This window comes from Eubalaena glacialis, chromosome 3 (genome assembly GCF_028564815.1).
Source record: "Eubalaena glacialis isolate mEubGla1 chromosome 3, mEubGla1.1.hap2.+ XY, whole genome shotgun sequence".
NCBI lineage: Eukaryota > Metazoa > Chordata > Mammalia > Artiodactyla > Balaenidae > Eubalaena > Eubalaena glacialis.
The window spans coordinates 77,925,222-77,950,487 of record NC_083718.1 but is presented as its reverse complement, the minus strand read 5'-3'; the positions used below and the strand labels follow the sequence as shown (position 1 = coordinate 77,950,487).

At 38.4% G+C, this 25,266-nt stretch overlaps 2 protein-coding genes across 2 annotated transcripts; both read right to left on the bottom strand.

Moving 5' to 3' along the window:
- Positions 1 to 1,727: 1,727 nt before the first annotated feature.
- On the bottom strand, positions 1,728 to 1,910 carry LOC133088070 (ATP synthase subunit ATP5MJ, mitochondrial-like). The gene has a single exon (XM_061185856.1). It carries the CDS (start codon positions 1,908 to 1,910, stop codon positions 1,728 to 1,730), a length of 183 nt encoding a protein of 60 aa, XP_061041839.1.
- Positions 1,911 to 23,404: 21,494 nt separating this feature from the next.
- On the bottom strand, positions 23,405 to 24,323 carry LOC133088072 (olfactory receptor 10J5). Its single transcript, XM_061185858.1, is given in 3 exon segments — positions 23,405 to 23,491; positions 23,494 to 23,555; positions 23,558 to 24,323. Coding segments are annotated over 3 exon segments (915 nt in total).
- Between the last annotated feature and the right edge of the window lie 943 nt (positions 24,324 to 25,266).

Below are 25,266 nucleotides of genomic sequence, written 5' to 3'. Positions count from 1 at the left end.
AAAATTTTAAAAAAGACAACCTACAGAAGGGAAAAAATTATTTTCAAATCATATCTGATAAGGGTCTAGTACCCAAAATATATAAAGAACTCTTACAACTCAAAAATAAAAAGATAACCCAACTTAAAATATTTAAAATCATCATTTTGTACTGAAATACTTCAGCCTTATTGTTGAAAAGTAGTTTACTCTATATGCATGGATCTAATAATTCTATAGTCTCCATTCTGTTACAACGATTCATATGTATTTTATTATTCCATAGCCATGGCATTTAGTTTAATGTAGATTTATGGTAAACCTTTATATTTTCCTTTCTTCTTTTTAAAAATTGTTTTGGCTGTTCTAGGTCTTTTGCGTGTACATACAAATTTTAAACTGACTTGTCAACTTCTATTTTACAAAGCCTGCAGGAATTTTGGTTGAGATTGTTTGAATTTATACACTAACTTAGGAGGAATTGACATGTTAACAATATTAAACTTCCAATCCATATTCATAATACATATCTTTACTTATTCATGCTTTCTTTAATTTCTCTCAGCAATAATGTATAGTTTTCTGTGCAGATGTCTTCAAATATTTGTAAAAGTTATCACTAAGTATTATTTTTAATGACATTTAATGATATTTAAAATTGTTTTCTAATTTTTGCTATTATTTAGAATACAATATATTTGTATATGTTGGCCTTGTATTCTGAAAACTTGTTAAATTTACTTTTTAATTCTAGTACATTTTCTATTAATTTCTTGGGGTTTTTCTATAAACAGATGAGATCAGGCATATTCAGAGTGGTATGGCCGTAGAATTTTTCTATAAACAAAAACAGACCATATGTGAATAAAGACAATTTATATTTATTCCTTTACAATTTTAATGCCTTTTTAAAATGCCTTTAATTTCTTTTCCTTACTTTGTTGCCATAGTTAGAAACAGGACAATATTGAATATAAGTGACAAAATGTACCTTTGCATTACTCTTGTTCTAAGAGATAAAAAATTCAGTCTTTCACCATTAATTACAGTAATAGCTGTCAGTTAAGAAAATTCCCTTCAATTGCTACATTGCCAAGATTTTTTTCATGAATGGAGTCTAAACATTATCTAATTTTTTTCTGAATCAATCAAGTTAATCATATTTGATTTTTTTCCTTTATTATGAATATGGTGAATTTCATTGATTGATTTTCAAATGTTAAACCCATCTTTTATTACCAAAAGGAAACCTACTTGTTCATGGTGCATGATCCATTTACATATTGTTAGATTTTATTTACTAGCATTTTCTTAACGATTTTTGCAAGTATGTTTATGAGGGATATTTTTCTTTCATTATCTTTTTATGTGTGTTATGTGTAAAGACCGTCTGGTTTTGAATTTGAAGGAAGCTGGCCTCATAAAGTGAAAAACACGCTCACTTCCTCTCTAATCTGGAAGTTTGTGAAGAATTTGTACAAGTTCTGTAAATCTTTGATAGAATTTACCAGTGATGCCATTGAAGCCTGGAGTATTCTTTGTGGGAAAATCAAATTTAATTTAATTTATTTAATAAAAATAGGACCACTCATATTTTCTTTTCTTTTTTTTTTTTTTTTTTTGTGGGCCTCACAGGTACATTTATTCATGCACAAGGGCAGCAGCACTGCTACAAGTCAACACGATGTCTCATGTTTGTGTTCTGCCTACAACACAGCCAGACTGACATCCCATTCAAAGAAAGCTGGTTAATGATGACCATGAGCAGGCACTGGACCAGAAGCTTTCAAGGCTTTACTTCTTTTATCAGCACTCCTGATTTTATAAAAGATGAAGCCCATCAACCCCATTCCTACCCAAATCTCCTGGTAAACTTGGGTATAGTAGGGCATCATGGAGATCCAAACGTTCTTAATAAGGCCTTGAAGCATCTCGGGCACAGGATCAGCATCTCATGTTGCCCTAACTCACAACAGACAACTCAGAAAGGTCACTGAGTGCACAGGCACTGCATGGGACCTGCCGGGAAAGCAAGACCACTCATATTTTCTACTTTTTCTTGGGTCATATTTGATCATCTGTGACTTTGAAAGATTTTATCAACTTCATGTAAGTGGTTGAAGTGACTTACACAAAGTTTCTCATAATCTTCCTTTCTTAACCATTTAATACATACAGGATCTGTAGTAATGTACCCTCTTTAATTGTGACTTTTCTTTCTTGGTTAGTCTGACTAGAAGTTTATCAAATTTGTTTATTTTTTAAAAAGCTTTTGGTTTCATTTATTTTATTTTGTTTTCTATTTAATTCATTTTGGTTTTCATCTTTATTATTTATTTTCTTCTTTTCAATTTGGTTTTAATTTCCTCTTCCCTTCTAAGCTTCTTAAAGTGGAAGCTCTGATCATTGAATCTGGACCTTTCTTCTTTACCAATATAAGCATTCAAAGCTATAAAACTCTAAGAACTGCTTTAGTTCTATCACACAAGTTTTTATATCTTACATTTTCATTCAGTTTAAGATATGTCCCAATTATCCCTGTGATTTCTTCTTTGACCTATGAGATATTCAAAAGTGTGTTAATTTTTTAATATTTGTGGATTCTTCCATATTCATTTCTGTTATTTATTTCTAATTTAATTCCATCATGATCATGGAAGATATGTTATATAATTTTAATCCACTTATATTTATTAAGACTTATTTTAAAGCCCAGAAAATGGTCTACTTTGGTGATTGTTTCATGAACACTCAAAATATCTATTTTCTCTGAATATGAAATTTTAAGTTTGTAGACTTTTTTGTTTAGCTTGTTAAAGGTATTGTTCCATTGTCTTCTGACTTGCATTGTTTTTAACAAGTAGTCTGAATTTTTTCTATATTCCTCTATACATAATTTTTTTCTCTTGTTGCTTTTAAGATGTTTTCCTCTTCTTCATTGGTTTCAGCAATGTGATTTGGCTGTGTCTTGGTATCTTTTGTGTGTGTGTGTGTGTGTGTGTGTGTGTTTCTCTTACTTGCATTTCATTGACCTTCACTATTATGTGGGTTTATAATTTTTTATAGTTTTAAAATAGTATTGCTGTTATTTATCCAAATATTTTTACTGCACTCCTCACTCTCTATTCTTTCCTTCTGGGATTCTAATTGGTTTTATATTGGGTTGTTTGAATTTTTTTCCACAGGTTCCTGAAACTGTGTTTCTAATCTTTTATTTATGTCTTCCTTTCTGGGTAATTTCTATTGCTTTTTCTTCAAGTTAAATTATCTTTTCTTCTACAGTTCCTAATCTGCTATTAATCTTATCCAGTGAAATGTTCTTTGCAGATAATGTGTTTCTTTTATGTCTAGAAGGCACATTTGTTATTTTATATCTTTCATTCTTCTCATTACATTCATGATCTCTTTTAATCCTTGAATATATATGTAATATTTGTAAATGTTTTACATTCTTGCCTGCTAATTCCATCGCCTCTTTCATGTCTGTATCTCTTTCTTCTGACTGATTTTCTGACTATAAGTGACATTTTCTGCTTCTTCACATACCTAGTAGTTTTTTAGTGAATGCTGGAGATTTTGAATTTTATGTGTGGTGTGCTGCATTTTTTAGCATTGAACATTGTTCTGTTGTGTATAGGTTACTTGTGGATCCGGTTGAGCTTGACCTGATTGAGCTGTCTGTTTGATAGGGCAGGACTCAGTCTTTACCTTAGGGTTAGAGTGGCTCTATTCCTTAGGTATGGTCTTACTAGGGCCTCAACTGAGGGCCCAGGACATTCAGTTAAGCTTCTCTGCTCTACTTTGTCAAACACCAGTGTCTCGCAGCCAAATGTAAACATCAGAACCTCTGTTTAGCTCACACTTCCCCATAATAGTTCTATGCCAGCCTTCTAATGCCTGGCTCCACATACGCATACCTTAGTATTCTGCAAAAGACCAAGAGACACTTATGCATAGTTCTGCAGGTTTTATTTTGTGCAACTTCTTCTTCTCTGCTACTCTGCCCCACAAGTTCCAGCCACATTGCCATCTCTAAATTTCAACATTTGTCTCCTCAGCTCATGCTTAGACTCTACTTCCCTATGCCATGTTTTTCAAAGAGCCTTTAAGCAAAAGCTCAGGGCAATCATGGAGCTTAACTTTTGTGTTTTTATTCTCTCTAGAATCACAGTCTTTCACTGCCTATTGTCTAAAATCTGAAAACAATTGATTCATACGTTTTTCCCACTTTATTATTTTTTTATGGTGAAAGGACTAATAAAGTAGTAGTTACTCCCTCCTGAGTGGAAGGAGCAATATATAATTGATGTTACACTTTTCTTTGTGTGCCATTTATCAATTTATTGCCCTTCAACTTCAAATTTGCCTTCATTGCTTGCTCTAAAAAAACTGAGCTGGGCCCTTGACAGCTGGTACAATGTTAAGCTTTGTCATTTCGGAGCACTATTAGACACACTGCAGGAAGAAGGGACTTTCCATTTCCATTGTGCTCAATTTGGCAGTTTTCTTCAGCATGACTTGGCTTCACCAGCACCAAGTTCCTGCAACATGGGCAGATATTCCAACATCCAGCTCTGCAGTGCATGGCAATCAATAGCACCCAGAAATAAGCAATTTTCCTCAGCATCCTTCTTTGCATAGTAAAGTGTCTCCAGCAAGACACTACCCTCAGAATAGCTTTCCCCAGTACACTAGAGGGCAGATTTCTGGCACATTCCAAAGTGTGGATTTCCACCAAGTTCTCCCAGCATGGCACATTGCAATGTCTCTGTCATAGAGTGGGTCGATGCTGTGCCCTCTCCAATAAGGTCTGGATATTAGCCCTTATGCAGGAAGGGTTGTCTCTTCCTCAGGTTTTTGTTGAGTTTTTAACATTCATCTTTATTAAATTTTCTTGAATGCACACATGAGGTTTCTGAATCAGAGCAGATTTCTTATTAGGCTCACCACACAATCAACAGTCAGAATAACATTGGATTATTAGTTTCTCCACATTTGCAACCCTGCAGAGTGATATGATAAGAACCAGATGGAAAATGTATCCTACACAAGTGGCAGGACCATTCTGTATGCAAGAGATGAAGAAATATAAATGTCTTCCATTTATACAGAGGAAAGAGATTATTTTTCTCTCTCTCCTTCTGAGAGAGTCTCCTTGGAGATAGGATGCAAAGAATCCTTACTCTAATCTTTTGTTATGTAAATAAATCTTTCCAGGAAGAAGATAATAGAGTGTCTATGGCTTTTACAACCTAGAAATTTCTTCATGGCTCCAGGTTCCACCCCTTTTGAAATGTAAACAAGCAGAGAGATAATGCTACAACTTAGGTGCCTTACCAGAGATGTAACCTTATGGCTCTTGGGGAGATAAGAGAAGCTTATTGTATGGAAGCAATTAGCTCCACCATCAAAGAAACAAATGGTGACAGATCTAATCCTCATTGTAAGGAGTAAAATGTTCCTAGGAGAAATGAAAGCAAACCTTCTACTCTGATAGTGTATGCATTTCCATGGCTCAGGAAACTGAGGTTTTTATAGGATCACTAAAAAAATCTAGAGAAAATTTATTTCCCACAATACCCTATCTTAGCCCTAGGGTTAGTATCTGTTCCTTATATCTGCTATTTTTATATTCTTTAGAATTATCTTAATTGCTATCCAGTATCTTATTGCTCCAGTTCCTTGTTATAGCTACTAATTCTTTATATTAAACTCCCTATTCAAATTACCAAGTGACATTTGTCTAATTGGGCCTTGACTGATATAGAATTATAACTTACCCTCTCATACTTATGAAGGCAACAAAGTAATTGCTACTTTCTGCTCAACAGATCCAATTTGCACCATGTCATCAATACACTAGTACATGTGATATTCTATGAAATGTCATGACAAGCAAGATTTCTATGGTCTATATTATGACAGGGAGCAGTAGAATTGTCATAGCCCTAAAACTGGCCCTGCCAGGTAAAAGCAACTGCTTCTGATTGTATTTAAAATTTGTATGGAGAAAAAGTTATCCAGGTCAATAGCTACTTACCAAGTGTGACATGTTATGTGGATTTGCTCCAGTAACAACACTACATCTGGGACAGCAACAGCAACTGGCATCACAATCTGATTAAGTTTACAGTAGCCCATAGTCATTCTCCAATACACATCTGACTTATTCACAGGCCAAACTGGAGGAATTAAACAGGGATGTGATGGGTATTATCACCCCTGCTTTTTCAAGTCATTTATGGTGCCATTCATCTCTACAACTCCCACAGTAATGTGATATTGCTTCTCATTTACTATCTTGAGAGGGGGAGGAAATTCTAGGGGTTTCCACTTAACACTTCTTACCATATGGCCTGTATGTCAGGGAGCCACTGTGGGGAATTCTACCAGTTACTGAGCATGTCTATTCTAATTTTACGTTAGAGAACTGAGGAAATAATGACCGGGTAGGCCCCTGAACCAACTGATCCACTGTGTGTGAGACCAGAGCTAACACTACATCTATTACCTGATTTGAGTCAACACAGTGGAGCATCACAGTCTATCAACCAGTTTCCAAACCTATGTCAATTCAAAGATCAAGAGCCCCTTTACTGAAAGGGAGGCCAAGTCTCCTTGAGGAAGTACCCAGCATCATTAATATAAACACACACTGTAAATCTTCCACCAAACCTTCCCCAAAATGGACCTATACCCATATACTAGAGTGACCTCACTGGGTAATAGGAAATACCAAGACCTTTCAAGGATTACTTGACACTGGCCCAAAATTTATGCTAACATTTTGGTAGCCAAAATCTCACTATGGCTCATCAATCAAAATGATGGCTTATAGGGGTCAGGTGGACAAAATGACATGCACTGTAGATGTCAATCAGCCTTTCTCCCCAGCTACCTTAGTGTTTGTTCAAAGGCTCCCGTGAACAAAATGGCCATGTTAGCAGAGATGAAACCTATACTTAGGCTCAACAATATGGACTTCCCCTTATCAAAGCTGACCTGGATAACATCATTGTTGAGCACCCAATCTGCCGAAAGCAGCAACCAATAATAACCCCTAAATATGACATCACTTCTTGTTAAGAAACAGCCTGGTGGCAGGTTAATGATAATGGACCTCTTTCATCATGGAAGGGGCAGAAATCTGTCTTTGCTGGAATAGACACAAATTCTGAAAACGGATTTGCTTTCCCTACCCGTAATGCTTTCTGCCAGTCCTACCACCTGTGGACACTCAGAATGCCATTATGGCATTCCCCATAGCATTGCATCTGGTAAAGGAACTCATTTCACAATACAGGAAGTACAGCAATGGACTCATGCCTATGGAATTAACTAGTCTTACCACATATTCCATCATCCAGAAATAGCTGATGTATTTGAAAGATGAATGGCTTACTGATGACTCAGTTACTCCACCAGTTTTGAGATATCTTAAAATGATAGTGTTCTGTTTTAAATCAGTGTATGTTCTGAATCGGACAATTACAGAGCCAGAGTTCATGGGTCCAGGAGTTAAGGGGTGGAAGTGGTAATGGCTTCTTTTACTCCCATTTCACTTAATAACTAACTAGCAGGATTTTTCTTCCTGTCCCAGCATCCTTAGATCCACTGGTCTTAGTCCTTACAGGCAAAATATTTCTAACCAGGGAGTGGAACAGAAATAATTAAATTTAATTAGAAGGTGAGACTGTCACCTGGCCATTTGTGACCCCACACATCACTGAACCAACAGTAATCCCATGTTACAATTAATCCATTATATTAAACTTTCATTATTCAAATTGCTGTGGGGGGGGCTGCCCTGGTGGCGCAGTGGTTGAGAATCTGCCTGCCAGTGCAGGGGACACGGGTTCGAGCCCTGGTCTGGGAAGATCCCACATGCCGCGGAGCAACTGGGCCCGTGAGCCACAACTACTGAGCCTGCGCGTCTGGAGCCTGTGCTCCACAACAAGAGAGGCCGCCATAGTGAGAGGCCCGCGCACCGCGATGAAGAGTGGCCCCCGCTTGCCGCAACTACAGAAAGCCCTCGCACAGAAACGAAGACCCAGCACAGCCAAAAATAAATAAATAAACAAATGTGGGGTTTAAAATGTTCTGATATGAAAAGAGTACTTTAAAAAAAAAAAAAATTGCTGTGTGATTTCTCTCTCCTGAATGGACCATGACTGATAACACTTCTTTTTACACTAAGCAATATTTTCTAAGCACTGCTTTAGCTGAATCTCACAAGTTTTAATATCTTACATCTTAATTTCTATTCAATTCCAAATATTTTCCAATTTCCCTTATAATCTATTCTTTAACCCATCAGTTTTTAGGCTGTGTGTTAATTTCCAAATGTTTTTCCCAGATTTTTTTTGTTTGATTTAGAATTGAATTCCACTATGGTCAGAGAACATACTTTTTATGATTCCAATCCTTATAAACATATTGAGTCTTATGATTCATATGTCCACTCTTGCTTCCATGTGCACTTGAAAAAAGAGTGTATTCTGCTGTTGTTGGTTGGAAGGTTCTATAAATATCAAAAAGTCAAACTTACTAAAACGTGGAACAGCTGTTTTATATGCTTATTTACTGTCTACTCATTCAATCAATTGTTAAGCAAGTATTGAAATCCCCAATCAGAATTGTAAATTTATCTATTTCTCTCTTTAACTTAGTTTTTGTTTTATTTATTTTAGAACTCTATTACTAGGAGCATGTATATTTAAGATTGTCATGTCTTACTGATGAATTAGCTTTTTATTTTAATAAAATCTCCCTATTTTATTTATGGTAATATTTCTTGCTTTGAAATCTACTTTGTCTGATATTAATGAAAAATGAAGTTGAAAGTAAAGGTATTTTGGTCGGAGGGAGGGGCAAGATGGCGGAAGAGTAAGACGCGGAGATCACCTTCCTCCCCACAGATACATGAGAAATACATCTACACGTGGAACTGCTCCTACAGAACACCCACTGAACGCTGGCAGAAGACGTCAGACCTCCCAAAAGGCAAGAAAATCCCCACGTACTTGGGTAGGGCAAAAGAAAAAAGAAATAACAGAGACAAAAGAATAGGGACGGGACCTGCACCAGTGGGAGGGAGCTGTGAAGGAGGAAAGGTTTCCACACACTAGGAAGCCCCTTCGTGGGCAGAGACTGCGGGTAGCAGAGGGGGGAAGCTTCGGAGCCACGGAGGAGAGCGCAGCCACAGTGGTGCGGAGGGCAAAGCGGAGATTCCCGCACAGAGGAGCGGTGCCGACCAGCACTCACCAGCCCGAGAGGCTTGTCTGCTCAGCCGCCGGGGCGGGCGGGGCCTGGGAGCTGGGGCTCGGGCTTCGGTGCTAGCCGGGAGGGAGTCCGGGAAAAAGACTGCAGCTGCCAAAGAGGCAAGAGAATTTTTCTTGCCTCTTTGTTTCGCGGCGCGCAAGGAGAGGGGATTCAGAGCGCCGCCTAAACGAGCTCCAGAGACGGGCGCGAGCCGCGGCTATCAGCGCGGATCCCACAGCAACAGGGACGCAGAGGGAAAAACGGAGAGATTCCCGCACAGAGGCTCGGCGCCGAGCAGCACTCACCAGCCCGAGAGGCTTGTCTGCTCACCCGCCGGGGCGGGCGGGGGCTGGGAGCTGAGGCGCGGGCTTTGGTCGGATCTCAGGGAGAGGACTGGGGTTGGCTGCGTGAACACAGCCTGAAGGGTCTAGCGCACCACAACTAGCCGGGAGGGTGCACGAGAAAAAGTCTGCAGCTGCCGAAGAGGCAGGAGACTTTTTCTTGCCTCTTTGTTTCGCGGCGTGCAAGGAGAGGGGATTCAGAGCGCCACTTAAACGAACTCCAGAGACGGGCGCGAGCCGCGGCTATCAGCGCGGACCCCAGAGACGGGCATGAGACGCTAAGGCTGCTGCTGCCGCCACCAAACAGCCTGTGGGCGAGCACAGGTCATTCTCCACACCGCCCCTCCCGGGAGCCTGTGCAGCCCGCCACGGCCAGGCTCCCGTAATCCGGGGACAACTTCCCCGGGAGAGCGCACGGCGCGCCTCAGGCTGCTGCAACGTCACGCCGGCTTCTGCCGCCGCAGGCTCGCCCCGCCTCCTCCGTACCGCTCCCTCCCCCCGGCCTGACTGACCGGAGCCCCCGAAGCAGCTGCTCCTTTAACCCCGTTCTGTCTGGGCGGGGAACAGACGCCCTCAGGGGACCTACATGCAGAGGCGGGTCCAAATCCAAAGCTGAACCCCGGGAGCTGTACGAACAAAGAAGAGAAAGGGAAATCTCTCCCAGCAGCCTCAGAAGCAGCGGATTAAAGCTCCACAAACAACTTGATGTGCCTGCATCTGTTGACTACCTGAATAGACAACGAATCATCCCAAATTTAGGAGATGGACTTTGGGAGCAGGATATATTAACTTTTCCCCTTTTCCTTTTTTTTGTGAGTGTAGATGTGTATGCTTCTGGGTGAGATTTTGTCTGTATAGCTTTGCTCTCACCGTTAGTCCTAGGGTTAGGTCTGTCCGTTTTTTTTTTTTTTTTTTTTTTTTTTTGGCTTAAAAAATTTTTTTTTCCCTAACAAATGTTTTCTTAATAATTTTTTCCTTATTTTCTATTTTTTAAAAAAATTTTAATAAGTTTTTTCATATTTTTTATTTTAAAAAATTAAAAAAATTTTTTTCTTAATAAATTTTTTCTAAATAATCTTTTTCTTATTTTTAGTATAAAAAATTAATAAATCTATTTTTAAAAATTAAAAAAAATTTTTTTTTCTTAATAAATTTACTCTTAATAATTTTTTTTTCTTATTTTTTATTATAATTGCTTTATTTTATTTTATTTTATCCTCTTTTTTTCTTTCTTTCCATTTTTCTCCCTTTTATTCTGAGCCGTGTGGATGAAAGGCTCTTGGTGCTCCAGCCAGGCATCAGGGCTGTGCCTCTGAGGTGGGAGAGCCAACTTCAGGACACTGGTCCACAAGAGACCTCCCAGCTCCACGTAATACCAAACGGCGAAAATCTCTCACAGATCTCCATCTCAACATCAAGACCCAGCTTCACTCAACAACCAGCAAGCTACAGTGCTGGACACCCTATGCCAAACAACTAGCAAGAGAGGAACACAGCCCCATCCATTAACAGAGAGGCTGCCTAAAATCATAATAAGGCCACAGACACCCCAAAACACACCACCAGACGTGGACGAACCCACCAGAAAGACAACATCCAGCCTCATCCACCAGAACACAGGCACTAGTTCCCTCCACCAGGAAACCTACACAACCCACTGAACCAACCTTAGCCACTGGGGACAGATACCAAAAACAACGGGAACTACGAACCTGCAGCCTGTGAAAAGGAGACCCCAAACACAGTAAGATAAGCAAAATGAGAAGACAGAAAAACACACAGCAGATGAAGGAGCAGGGTCAAAACACACCAGACCTAACAAATGAAGAGGAAATAGGTAGTCTACCTGAAAAAGAATTCAGAATAATGATAGTAAGGATGATCCAAAGTCTTGGAAATAGAATAGACAAAATGCAAGAAACATTTAACAAGGACGTAGAACAACTAAAGAGGAACCAAGAAACGATGACAAGCACAATAAATGAAATTAAAAATACTCTAGATGGGATCAATAGCAGAATAACTGAGGCAGAAGAACGGATAAGTGACCTGGAAGATAAAATGGTGGAAATAACTACTGCAGACCAGAATAAAGAAAAAAGAATGAAAAGAACTGAGGACAGTCTCAGAGACCTCTGGGACAACATTAAACGCACCAACATTCGAATTATAGGGGTCCCAGAAGAAGAAGAGAAAAAGAAAGGGACTGAGAAAATATTTGAAGAGATTATAGTTGAAAACTTCCCTAATATGGGAAAGGAAATAGTTAATCAAGTCCTGGAAGCACAGAGAGTCCCATACAGGATAAATCCAAGGAGAAACACACCAAGACACATATTAATCAAACTATCAAAAATTAAATATAAAGAAAACATATTAAAAGCAGCAAGGGAAAAACAACAGATAACACACAAGGGCATCCCCATAAGGTTAACAGCTGATCTTTCAGCAGAAACGCTGCAAGCCAGAAGGGAGTGGCAGGATATACTTAAAGTGATGAAGGAGAAAAACCTACAACCAAGATTACTCTACCCAGCAAGGATCTCATTCAGATTTGATGGAGAAATTAAAACCTTTACAGACAAGCAAAAGCTGAGAGAGTTCAGCACCACCAAACCAGCTTTACAACAAATGCTAAAGGAACTTCTCTAGGCAAGAAACACAAGAGAAGGAAAACACCTACAATAACAAACCCAAAACATTTAAGAAAATGGGAATAGGAACATACATATCGATAATTACCTTAAATGTAAATGGATTAAATGCTCCCACCAAAAGACACAGACTGGCTGAATGGATACAAAAACAAGACCCATATATATGCTGTCTACAAGAGACCCACTTCAGACCTAGAGACACATACAGACTGAAAGTGAGGGGATGGAAAAAGATATTCCATGCAAATGGAAATCAAAAGAAAGCTGGAGTAGCAATTCTCATATCAGACAAAATAGACTTTAAAATAAAGACAATTACAAGAGACAAAGACGGACACTATATAATGATCAAGGGATCGATCCAAGAGGAAGGTATAACAATTGTAAATATTTATGCACCCAACATAGGAGCACCTCGATACATAAGGCAAATACTAACAGCCATAAAAGGGGAAATCGACAGTAACACAATCATAGTAGGGGACTTTAACACCCCACTTTCACCAATGGACAGATCATCCAAAATGAAAATAAATAAGGAAACACAAGCTTTAAATGATACATTAAACAAGATGGACTTAATTGATATTTATAGGACATTCCACCCAAAAACAACAGAATACACATTTTTCTCAAGTGCTCATGGAACATTCTCCAGGATAGATCATATCTTGGGTCACAAATCAAGCCTTGGTAAATTTAAAAAAATTGAAATCGTATCAAGTATCTTTTCCGACCACAACGCTATGAGACTAGATATCAATTACAGGAAAAGATCTGTAAAAAATACAAACACATGGAGGCTACACAATACACTACTTAATAACGAAGTGATCACTGAAGAAATCAAAGGGGAAATCAAAAAATACCTAGAAACAAATGACAATGGAGACACGACCATCCAAAACCTATGGGATGCAGCAAAAGCAGTTCTAAGAGGGAAGTTTATAGCAATACAAGCCTACATCAAGAAACAGGAAACATCTCGAATAAACAACCTAACCTTGCACCTAAAGCAATTAGAGAAAGAAGAACAAAAAAACCCCAAAGCTAGCAGAAGGAAAGAAATCATAAAGATCAGATCAGAAATAAATGAAAAAGAAATGAAGGAAACAATAGCAAAAATCAATGAAACTAAAAGCTGGTTCTTTGAGAAGATAAACAAAATTGATAAACCATTAGCCAGACTCATCAAGAGAAAAAAGGAGAAGACTCAAATTAATAGAATTAGAAATGAAAAAGGAGAAGTAACCACTGACACTGCAGAAATACAAACGATCATAAGAGATTACTACAAGCAACTCTATGCTAATAAAATGGACAACCTGGAAGAAATGGACAGATTCTTAGAAATGCACAACCTGCCGAGACTGAACCAGGAAGAAATAGAAAATATGAACAGACCAATCACAAGCACTGAAATTGAAACTGTGATTAAAAATCTTCCAACACACAAAAGCCCAGGACCAGATGGCTTCACAGGTGAATTCTATCAAACATTTAGAGAAGAGCTAACACCTATCCTTCTCAAACTCTTCCAAAATATTGCAGAGGGAGGAACACTCCCCAACTCATTCTACGAGGCCACCATCACCCTGATACCAAAACCAGGCAAAGATGTCACAAAGAAAGAAAACTACAGGCCAATATCACTGATGAACATAGATGCAAAAATCCTCAACAAAATACTAGCAAACAGAATCCAACAGCACATTAAAAGGATCATACACCATGATCAAGTGGGGTTTATTCCAGGAATGCAAGGATTCTTCAATATACGCAAATCCATCAACGTGATACATCATATTAACAAATTGAAGGAGAAAAACCATATGATCATCTCAATAGATGCAGAGAAAGCTTTCGACAAAATTCAACACCCATTTATGATAAAAGTCCTGCAGAAAGTAGGCATAGAGGGAACTTTCCTCAACATAATAAAGGCCGTATATGACAAACCCACAGCCAACATTGTCCTCAATGGTGAAAAACTGAAACCATTTCCACTAAGATCAGGAACAAGACAAGGTTGCCCACTCTCACCACTATTATTCAACATAGTTTTGGAAGTGTTAGCCACAGCAATCAGAGACGAAAAAGAAATAAAAGGAATCCAAATCGGAAAAGAAGAAGTAAAGCTGTCACTGTTTGCAGATGACATGATACTATACATAGAGAATCCAAAAGATGCTACCAGAAAACTACTAGAGCTAATCAATGAATTTGGTAAAGTAGCAGGATACAAAATTAATGCACAGAAATCTCTTGCATTCCTGTATACTAATGATGAAAAATCTGAAAGTGAAATTAAGAAAACACTCCCGTTTACCATTGCAACAAAAAGAATAAAATACCTAGGAATAAACCTACCTAAGGAGACAAAAGACCTGTATGCAGAAAATTATAGGACACTGATGAAAGAAATTAAAGATGATACAAATAGATGGAGAGATATACCATGTTCTTGGATTGGAAGAATCAACATTGTGAAAATGACTCTGCTACCCAAAGCAATCTACAGATTCAATGCAATCCCTATCAAACTACCACTGGCATTTTTCACAGAACTAGAACAAAAAATTTCACAATTTGTATGGAAACACAAAAGACCCCGAATAGCCAAAGCAATCTTGAGAATGAAAAATGGAGCTGGAGGAATCAGGCTCCCTGACTTCAGACTATATTACAAAGCTACAGTAATCAAGACAGTTTGGTACTGGCACAAAAACAGAAATATAGATCAATGGAACAGGATAGAAAGCCCAGAGATAAGCCCACGCACATATGGTCACCTTATCTTTGATAAAGGAGGCAAGCATATACAGTGGAGAAAAGACAGCCTCTTCAATAAGTGGTGCTGGGAAAATTGGACAGGTACATGTAAAAGTATGAAATTAGAACACTCCCTAACACCATACACAAAAATAAACTCAAAATGGATTAAAGACCTAAGTGTAAGGCCAGACACTATCAAACTCTTAGAGGAAAACATAGGCAGAACACTGTATGACATAAGCCACAGCAAGATCCTTTTTGACCCAGGTCCTAGAGAAATGGAAATAAAAACACAAATAAACAAATGGGACCTAATGAAACTTAAAAGCTTTTGCACAGCAAAGGAAACCATAAACAAGACCAAAAGACAACCCTCAGAATGGGAGAAAATATTTGCAAATGAAGCAACGGACAAAGGATTAATCTCCAAGATTTACAAGCAGCTCATGCAGCTCAATAACAAAAAAACAAACAACCCAATCCAAAAATGGGCAGAAGACCTAAATAGACATTTCTCCAAAGAAGAGATACAGATTGCCAACAGACACATGAAAGAATGCTCAACATCATTAATCATTAGAGAAATGCAAATCAAAACTACAATGAGGTATCATCTCACACCGGTCAGAATGGCCATCATCAAAAAATCTAGAAACAATAAATGCTGGAGAGGGTGTGGAGAAAAGGGAACACTCTTGCACTGTTGGTGGGAATGTAAATTGATACAGCCACTATGGAGAACAGTATGGAGGTTCCTTAAAAAACTAAAAATAGAACTACCATATGACCCAGCAATCCCACTACTGGGCATATACCCTGAGAAAACCATAATTCAGAAAGAGTCATGTACCAAAATATTCATTGCAGCTCTGTTTACAATAGCCAGGACATGGAAGCAACCTAGGTGTCCATCATCGGATGAATGGATAAAGAAGATGTGGCACATATATACAATGGAATATTACTCAGCCATAAAAAGAAATGAAATGGAGGTGTTTGTAATGAGGTGGATGGAGTTAGAGTCTGTCATACAGAGTGAAGTAAGTCAGAAAGAGAAAAACAAATACAGTATGCTAACACATATATATGGAATCTAAGGGAAAAAAAAAAAAAAAGAGGTCATGAAGAACCTAGTGGCAAGATGGGAATAAAGACACAGACCTACTAGAGAATGGACTTGAGGATATGGGGAGGGGGAGGGGTGAGATGTGACAGGGTGAGAGAGTGTCATGGACATATATACACTACCAAATGTAAAATAGATAACTAGTGGGAAGCAGCCGCATAGCACAGGGAGATCAGCTCGGTGCTTTGTGACCACCTAGAGGGGTGGGATAGGGAGGGTGGGAGGGAGGGAGATGCAAGAGGGAAGAGATATGGCAACATATGTATATGTGTAACTGATTCACTTTGTTGTAAAGCAGAAGCTAGCACACCATTGTAAAGCAATTATACTTCAATAAAGATGTTTAAAAAAAAAAAGAAAAAGAAAAAAGAAAGTAAAGGTATTTTAAGATAAGTGAAAATTGGGATAATTTCTACACTACCAGAAATTGTTAAAGAAGTTCTAGAAGGTATAACCCCTTCAGTACAATTAGAGTTCGCATGGTATATCTTTCCCTACAATTTTTCTTTCAATTTATCTGTGTATTTTTGTCAAATTTCTCTTTTAAATAGTGTATAGTTGAGTCTTGCTTGTTTTTATCCATTCTGACAACATCTGCCTTTTCACTGACATGTTTAGTACAGTTGGCCCTTGAACAACACAGGTTTGAACTGCACAGGTATACTTATAGATGGATTTTTTTCAATACATATATTACTATGTTTACAATCCGAGGTTGGTTGAATTCACAAATGCAGAACCACACATACAAAGTGCCAACTGTAAAGTTATATGTGGATTTTCGACTGCTGGGACGGGGGTGGGAGGGGCGTGTTGTGAACACCCTTAACCCCCACATCACTGAAGGGTCAACCATATACCTAGGTTGAATACAGTTCTTAATGCCATTGAATTTCAGTCTACTCTTTTACTATTTTTTCTATTTGTCTCATTTGTTAGCTATTCCTCTGTTCCTTTATTCCTTCTTAAATATTAATATATTTCTTAAATATTAAAATATTTAAATATTTTTAGTATTCTATTTTATTTCTGTACTGTCTTCATAGGTATACCTCATTGCATTATTCTTTTCATTACTGTTCTATGGGTATGTATTCTTAACTTATTACACTCTTTCTCAGTTAAAATTGTACCACTTCTTGTTAAACAAAGGCATCTCATAACAATATAGTTATATTTACCTCTTTCTTTATGCTATAGTTGTCATGTATATGACATCTACATATGTTATAAGCCTCACAATACTACGTCATAATACTTTCTTTAAATTATAATATATTCTTTAAAACAACTGAAAGAAAAACAAGATACCTTTGTTTACTCACATACTAACATATCTTCATTCCTCTTTATATATCTATAGTGATCTTCATTCCTCTTTATATATCTATAGTTTGCGTCTGGTGTCATATCCCTTCAGTCTTAAGAAGTTCTTTTAGCATTTCTGGTAGTGTATAATTATCTCAATTTTCACTTACCTGAAAATATCTTTATTTCACATATATTTCACATATATATGTAATTTTTGAATGATATTTTTTACTGGATATAGAATTCTGACTTAACACTAAAAATGTCACTCAACCGTTTTCTGATCTCCATTGTTTTTGATTAGACGTCAGTGAAATTATTATCATTGTTCCCTTATACGTAATTTACCACTTTAACCTGGTGACTTTCAAGATTTCTTTACCTTTGGTTTTTAAAGATTCAGCTCTGATGTACATAGATTTGACTCTTTTTATTTATCCTGTTTTGAGATTCACTGAGATTCTTGGATCTGCAAGTTTATATTTCTCACTAATTTGGCCAATGAATCTCCAGATATTTGTGTGACACATTCTACTCTCTGAGACTCCAATTACATGGACATTAGACTTCTTGTACTGTTGCATGAATCATTGAGACTTTTCATTCATTTCTTTTCTGTTCTTAGATCATTAGAAATTATTGAATTTGATCTTCAAGTTAATTGACCCTGTCTTTTACCAACTACAATTTGCTGTTGAGAAGATTAGTAAATTTTTCATTTCAAATATTTTAACTTTCAGTTCTATAAATTCTATTTCTTTCTTATTACAGCTCTCATTTCTTAACTGAGATTCCACATCTGTTTGTTCATTAAGAGCATGGTTTCCTGTAAATCTTTGAACCTATGTATACTACCTGCTTTTAAGTCCCTGACTACTAATTTGGGCCATCTTAAGGTTAACTTATATAGACTATCTTTCTCTTGATTATGGGTCATATTTTTCTGTTTATTCCGATGTTGAGCATTTAATTGTATACTGGGCATTGTGGAGGATACATTATAGAAACACTTGGATTCATTAATCTTGGTGCACTTGCTATCTTTGAGTAGGCACAATGTCAGGAAGTCTCCCTACAGCACAGTGTTTGGACTTGCTAAATTCATTCACCTTGACCTGAATCTTCCAATACATGAATGGATGAAATCACCAACTGAGTCATGTCATTTTCTTCTTTGGGGTTACACAGTACTCTGTGTATAGCACTAATCACACTGTATTGAAATCAGCTGCAAGCAGATTGTGAGCTACTCAAGAACAAGGCTCAGGTCTTATCTCTGCATCTAGTGCCTAACCCAGTGCCTGATACTCAGAGTGAATATGCATGTCATATTTGTTGATGTAACAAAATGAATCATTTAAAAAGTCAGAAATCATACAATGCTAACACAAAATTCACAAAATACTGTAATATGTGGGTCATTTAACTCTTTGTTAACTCAAAGACTCTAACATAAGCTCAGTTTCAACCGACGATATAAATGAACCACAAAACAAGGTAAATTTAAATGCTTGTGGTAAACATTTAAAGAAATATATTCATGAGGTTCGATATACTTTGTTTACAAAGGCAGGAATGAAAACAGAACATTTCAGGAAGAGTCTATCAATACTGACTGAAATGAAGCTCCAGCATCTAAAACATAAAGTTTACTCATTCATCATACCTTATTCCCTGATTAGAATAAATTGTGTGTGTGAGCGTGTGTGTGTGTTTGTACATATGGATGGAGTAACAGAAAGAGCATGGAATTTAGGATTAATAGATCTGTAATTGAGGCTCCATTTTTAGTCCTACTTCTATCTCTAATGGTGTATGTGCCCTTAGGAACGTCCCTTAATCTACCTCCAGTGTATTTCTCTGAAAATGAGGTAGTAATATTTATCTTACACAGTGCTGTTAGTATCAAATGAGGTCATGAATGTGAAAGACCTTTGTGAACTGTAGAGTTACATAAATATTAGGAATAGTTATAAAATAATTCAAATAAAGCATTATTATCAATACCTTTGACCATGGCATTCATCACATCTAAAACTCCCAAATACTATCTCTCCCCTCACAAAAATATACGTGCATACTTACACACACACACACACAAACACATACGCTATCACACATGTGTACATACTTCAGCAGCAGCTTCAAAACTGATCTGGGATCTTGCACCTTTTAAATATGCCTTTTAAAAAATTAAGCCCTGTGGGTCACTTATTTCCTGTCTTAATATGGCTTAATTTTATCCCTCCTGCCTACCTCCCTCCTCTCTCCTCCTGGAAACATTTATACTCATTAAGAAAATGTTTTATTCTACTTATTGTTGGTAGGGCTGCAACTATATTCTCTAATCCATCATGCATTGCAAGTAGGGAGTGTGAAAGGATATCAGGTGAAACTGGTTTTTCTCTAGGGAAGCTACAAAGTCAACACTGTGAAAATCCTATTTAAGAATGTTTAAGATCCGTAATAGTCTGTTTCACTTTTTTTTTTTCTAAAAGGTTAAGTATTAGACTATCTTAACTCTTGGCTTTTTATGTCAAGCTATCAAGCAATCAGTTTCAAGTCTGTTATTTTTCTGGTTATGGATAAAACATACTAACCTTGTATTAATCCAGTTTCCTTCCAAAGAAGGAATTTTTTCCTCCAGCCCAGTTTTAAGTGACTAATTAACAAAAATGTATGAATGTCAACTGAGCTTATGGAGCAAGTGAGAACAGCTTATAGGCAATCCTGCAATGGGGAAAAGTAATTTCAACTATGCTCCCAAGATTGTCACCTCTACTTTGTCATTTTCTGTTAGTTTACTTTAGGTGAGGGAAGTCTATATGGCAGGCAGAGGGAATATGATTTGATATGTCTATCCAAACAAAAAACTGGAAATTCCTGGACAAGACCTTATACTTAATATTTGTTCACACATTCATCTTTCCAAAGGTATATTAAGTACCTATTATTTGTCAGGCTAATATTCAATACAGCAATGGGCATACAGAGATGAATAATACCCACCTGCTAGTACATCTAGCTTTTTCAGGCTTGTGTGTCTCTGCTCAGGCTCTTTTCTTTCCCTTGATTGTCCTCCTTCATCCCTCCCAGACTTCAACTGACCCAATGCCACAAAAAGTTAATTAAATATCACCTCTCTGAATTATTTTCTGACCTTCTAAATAGATTTGACCAGTTCTCTTTTTTGCACAACACTCCTGACCCCAAACAACAATCCTGTAGGTATGCCTATAGCAAGTTTTGGTATTCTTTGCTATTTTGTCTGTCTTCCCCATCGGACTGCGAATAACTTGAAACAGAGTCCCTGCATTACTCGTTACTGTAACCCCACAGCTAGTTAACTGCTTAACACACAGTGCTTGAGAAATACACATCGACTGAATAAATAACTGATATTATGGTTATTTTTCTGATGCACAGAAGAGATAAACAAAAAAAAAGTGCTAAAAGAAAAGAGGTATTTGCAATGCACAAGAGAAGCAAGATGAAGAAATATGGGTAGAGAGAGACATTGGAGAATTATAACAAAAAGAAAGAAGATAATGAAGATAGCCCCCACATTAGCCAGCAATCTAAGTAACATGCATAATTACAGGAGAGAGCAGTAAAACGATTCACTGTTCCTGATTCATCCTACTGGAAGGATATGAGACCACACAGGCCTACGCACTCTTGTACTATTTGTTGCACTTCTCCTGTAGGAGCTGCTTCCTCCAGTGAGTCTAAAGTGATGCAAAGTGTGTAAAACAACTAACATTAGTGGGCAATTCACTCATGCATGAGGTGTGAGGGGGAGGACCAAGAATGATGTTTAAACACGTAGGGAATGGAGGGGACGGGATGGGAGAAGTCCAGAAAACTTTCAACACAGAAGACCACATGTGCCTTCTGATGTCTCTCCACCCCCCATTATCCCTCAGCCTCCCAGCTGAGAACGACACACACCTTCTATTTCCCCAACTTAATGAAAAATAGCAGTGCCCACATAGGCAAAAGTGGACAGGGTCAAAGAGTGCTTCTCTAAGACAGTTTAAGGAAATTATGGAAGTAAATGATCTATAAAAGAAGAAAATTGGATTCTGTGGTATATTTCTGCTAGGATTTAAGGGAAGAAATACTTATACCAGAGAAAATTCTTTGAGAATATGATGGAAATGACACATTCATACTTGTGCACAAAATCTAGTAAATAATTCCATAAAGTTCAAAACCCCTCTAAGCCCTTCCAAACACTACTCCTCAAGACACTCTGAACCTCAGGTTGAGATACCTCTCCTACAGGGATACCCAGTGATGTTTACCACAGAGACTCTGACATCAGCTATGATGTCACCCAACTGTGAGAGCCTGCCACGAGGGACATTGGACAAAGAACCCCAGCCCTGTTGACCTCCTCACATCAGGATCTGTGGAACAGAGAGTAAATTACAGGTCACCTAGAAGATGCAGCAATACTATTTCTGTGGTTCAGAACAGAAAAATAAAACTGGAAAGTAAGGGACAGGAACTGACCTGGGGATGGAATCACAATGGAAGTGTGTGAAAAGACATGTTGCCGTATCAGTGTCTCTTGGTATCTTCCAGCTCTGTCTCAGAGCAGAGGTAAACTAGTAGTAAGAGCCACAAAAAATATTCCCAATTGGACTTCCCTGGTGGCGCAGTGGTTAAGAATCCACCTGTCAAGGCAGGGGACATGGTTTCGAGCCCTGGTCCAAGAAGATCCCACATGCCGCTGAGCAACTAAGCTCACGCGCCACAACTACTGAGCCTGCACTCTAGAGTCTGCAAGCCACAACTACTGAGCCCACATGCTACAACTACTGAAGCCTGTGCTGTAGATCCCGTGCTCCGCAACAAGAGAAGCCACCGCAATGAGAAGCCCACGTGCCGAAATGAAGAGTAGCCCCCGCTCACACCAACTAGAGAAAGCCCGCGTGCAACAATGAAGACCCAACGCAGCCAAAAATAAATAAATTTAATAAATTTAAAAAAAGAAAAGTCTATTAAAAAAATATTCCCACAACCTTCCTCATTGAGGATATAAAATAACGTAGCATGAATACGCTTATTTTGATATAAATTGTATTGGGAGAAGGATGACTTTGCACTGTTGCTGATAGAAGGGAATTCAATGACATTTGCCTTAGACCCTGCAATCAGAATAACCAGTATCTAAGACAACTACTTCAATGCCACTGCAGTTACTACATAGAAGTTTTAAATCTGAAAGGCTTCCATAGGTTGAAAAAAGAAGTGTGTTTATAAAAAGTACATCTGGATAAAAGTGCAGTTACAGAGAACAGCCACCAACACATTCTCTCCCAGCTTAGCCTCTAGGAACGACAGAGATTTTTGCCTTGATTGCAAAGAAGGAAGGGAGACACACAGAAATGAATACTAGCTAAGGAGCTAACATGGCTGGATAATGAAAGAAATGACCCTTTTTGCTGAGGCTGTTCATTCTTCAATCAGCAAGAATTAAGAAAATTGTTTCTGAAATGACTGTTACGGGGCAAGTGATTTAACTTCTGAGAATGAAAGCCATCCTCAGGCTTTCTCTGCAGCTTCATTTCCTAAGACCCCTTTCACATCTGTTCCAACTGTCTCTTCTCCACTTCTCCTTACCAGACTAGGTCAAGGATTTGACTGTCTGAGAGGAGCCAGGTAAAGTGAGGGCCAAAAGAGGTTTGCAAGCAGAACTCCTCAGGCACAGAAACAAGTAGTCTTAATCTGGCTTGGAATGATTCTTGTATCTGGTAACAAAATTTGACAGAGCAAAAATCTTGCTTTCTGCTTTGCCCTTAGAGCATGAGAAGGAAAAGCATTTCAACTCTTTGACATTATTCTCCACAAACATTGTATTTGATGAACTTGTGAATCATGGCATGTTTGTGAGTAGACACACATTACACTGGACCAAAGGTCTCCTGACAAAACAATTCAATCTGTTAAGAAGTGTTTCTGCCCACAGCTCTGCATAGGGCATCCTTGACCTCCTTGTTCCTCAGACTGTAAACAACAACAGACTGTAAACAACAGGGTTCAGCAGAGGAGTGATGATGGTGTAGGTCACAGAGAGAAGAAGATCTTTTTCTTTGCATTTTCTGACTTGGGCTTGAGGTAGGCAATGGAGGCACAGCCATAGTGGACCATGACCACAGTGAGGTGGGAGGCACATATGGCAAAGCTCTTCTTCCAGCCCTTGGTTGAAGGTATCTTCAGGATGGAAGAGATAATGAGGATATAGAAGGTGAAGAACAGGCCCACAGGAACAAAAATCACATATGAACTTACACCATAATTGATAATCTCATTGATAGTGGTATCAATGCAAGAAAGTTTCATGACTGGGTAAATGCCACAGAAGGGCAAATTGAACACGGCCATTATATGGAGAACTGCCATAACCAGACCAGTGCCAAAGGACACACAGACTAACCTAGCACACACTCCTTTGTTCATGAGGACTGTGTACCTCAGGAGTTTGCAGATGGCCACATAGCAGTCACAGCCCATAGCTGTGATCAAGAAGCAATTATTAGTGGCCAAGATGACAGAAAAGAACATCTGGGTTGCACAGCCTTACAAGGAGATAGGCTGGTTATGAAAAATAAGACCAGAGAGCACTCGTGGGATGATGACCAATGTGTACACGGTCTCAGAACTAGCCAGCATGCTCAGGAAGAAGTACATGGGTATGTGGTGGTGAAGGTCAATGCAAATGATGGTCACAATGATGATGTCCCCAGCCAGGGTGAAAATGGAGATGGTAAGGAAAACCACAAAGAGGGTTATCTGGTGCTTTCCAAAGGTAGAGAAACCCAGGAAGATGAATTCTGCCACTTCTGTGAAGTTCTTTCTCTGCATTCCACTATATCAGTGCCCTAAAGCAATAAATGGAAGCAGTCATCAAGGGGAAAATTCCCATCAGCAATTGGACTTCACAGCAAGGGACAATGACAGCTAAACTGAGAGAGTGAGTTCAATTCCCCCCTTGTGACCAACAAGCTCACACGTATGGCCCTGGCACAGAAAGAAAGAAAACTACTTTTGTCTCTTTGGGGCTTATACATGTGAACATGATCACTATGGAGCAAACTTCCCCTGTGCATGGAGACTTCCAAGCAAATGCTCACCACACACACATCATAGTGATGTTAGGAAGGGGAAGAGAACAGCCAGGAAAGAGTCATGCTCTATGTCCCTATCAGTAATGATATCCACCACTTAAAACAAACTCTAGGAACAAAGGGCTCACTAATAAAGTGCATGTCAAGAAAATGATAAAGATGAGAGTTTCGAGGGGGATATAGCAGAAGGAAGTAGACTTGAAGATGATGAACTGTGATAAGCAGTCCCTGGATCTGGTGACAGGGCCACCAAGAACTTTTACACAGTATTTCAGTTGAGTTCTGAATCTAGAAACCTCATTTCAGAGAGAGAATGTGGTCCAAATATGTCACCACACCCTCAAAGAACAACTACAGAACAACTTCTGTTGTGATCACTCTACTGAAAGATTTCACTCAAGTCCCGCCACAGTAAACTTTTTTGCTGACTCCAGTGGTACTTTTAAGAATGAAGTCAGGAAAATAGTTGGGTAATTGGGAGAACATTGTTTAGTTTCCACTGTAATAGGAAAGGATTAGGACAGTTCAAGGTGTGGACAAGGGAATGTAAGTACCAGAGTTGAGAGAGGAGGAGAAAGGAGTCTGTCAGCTACGTGGAGCTGAACTGGCCTACCAATTTTTTTTTTTTTAATTGGAGTAAAACTGCTTTACAATGTTGTGTTAGTTTCTGCTGTACAATG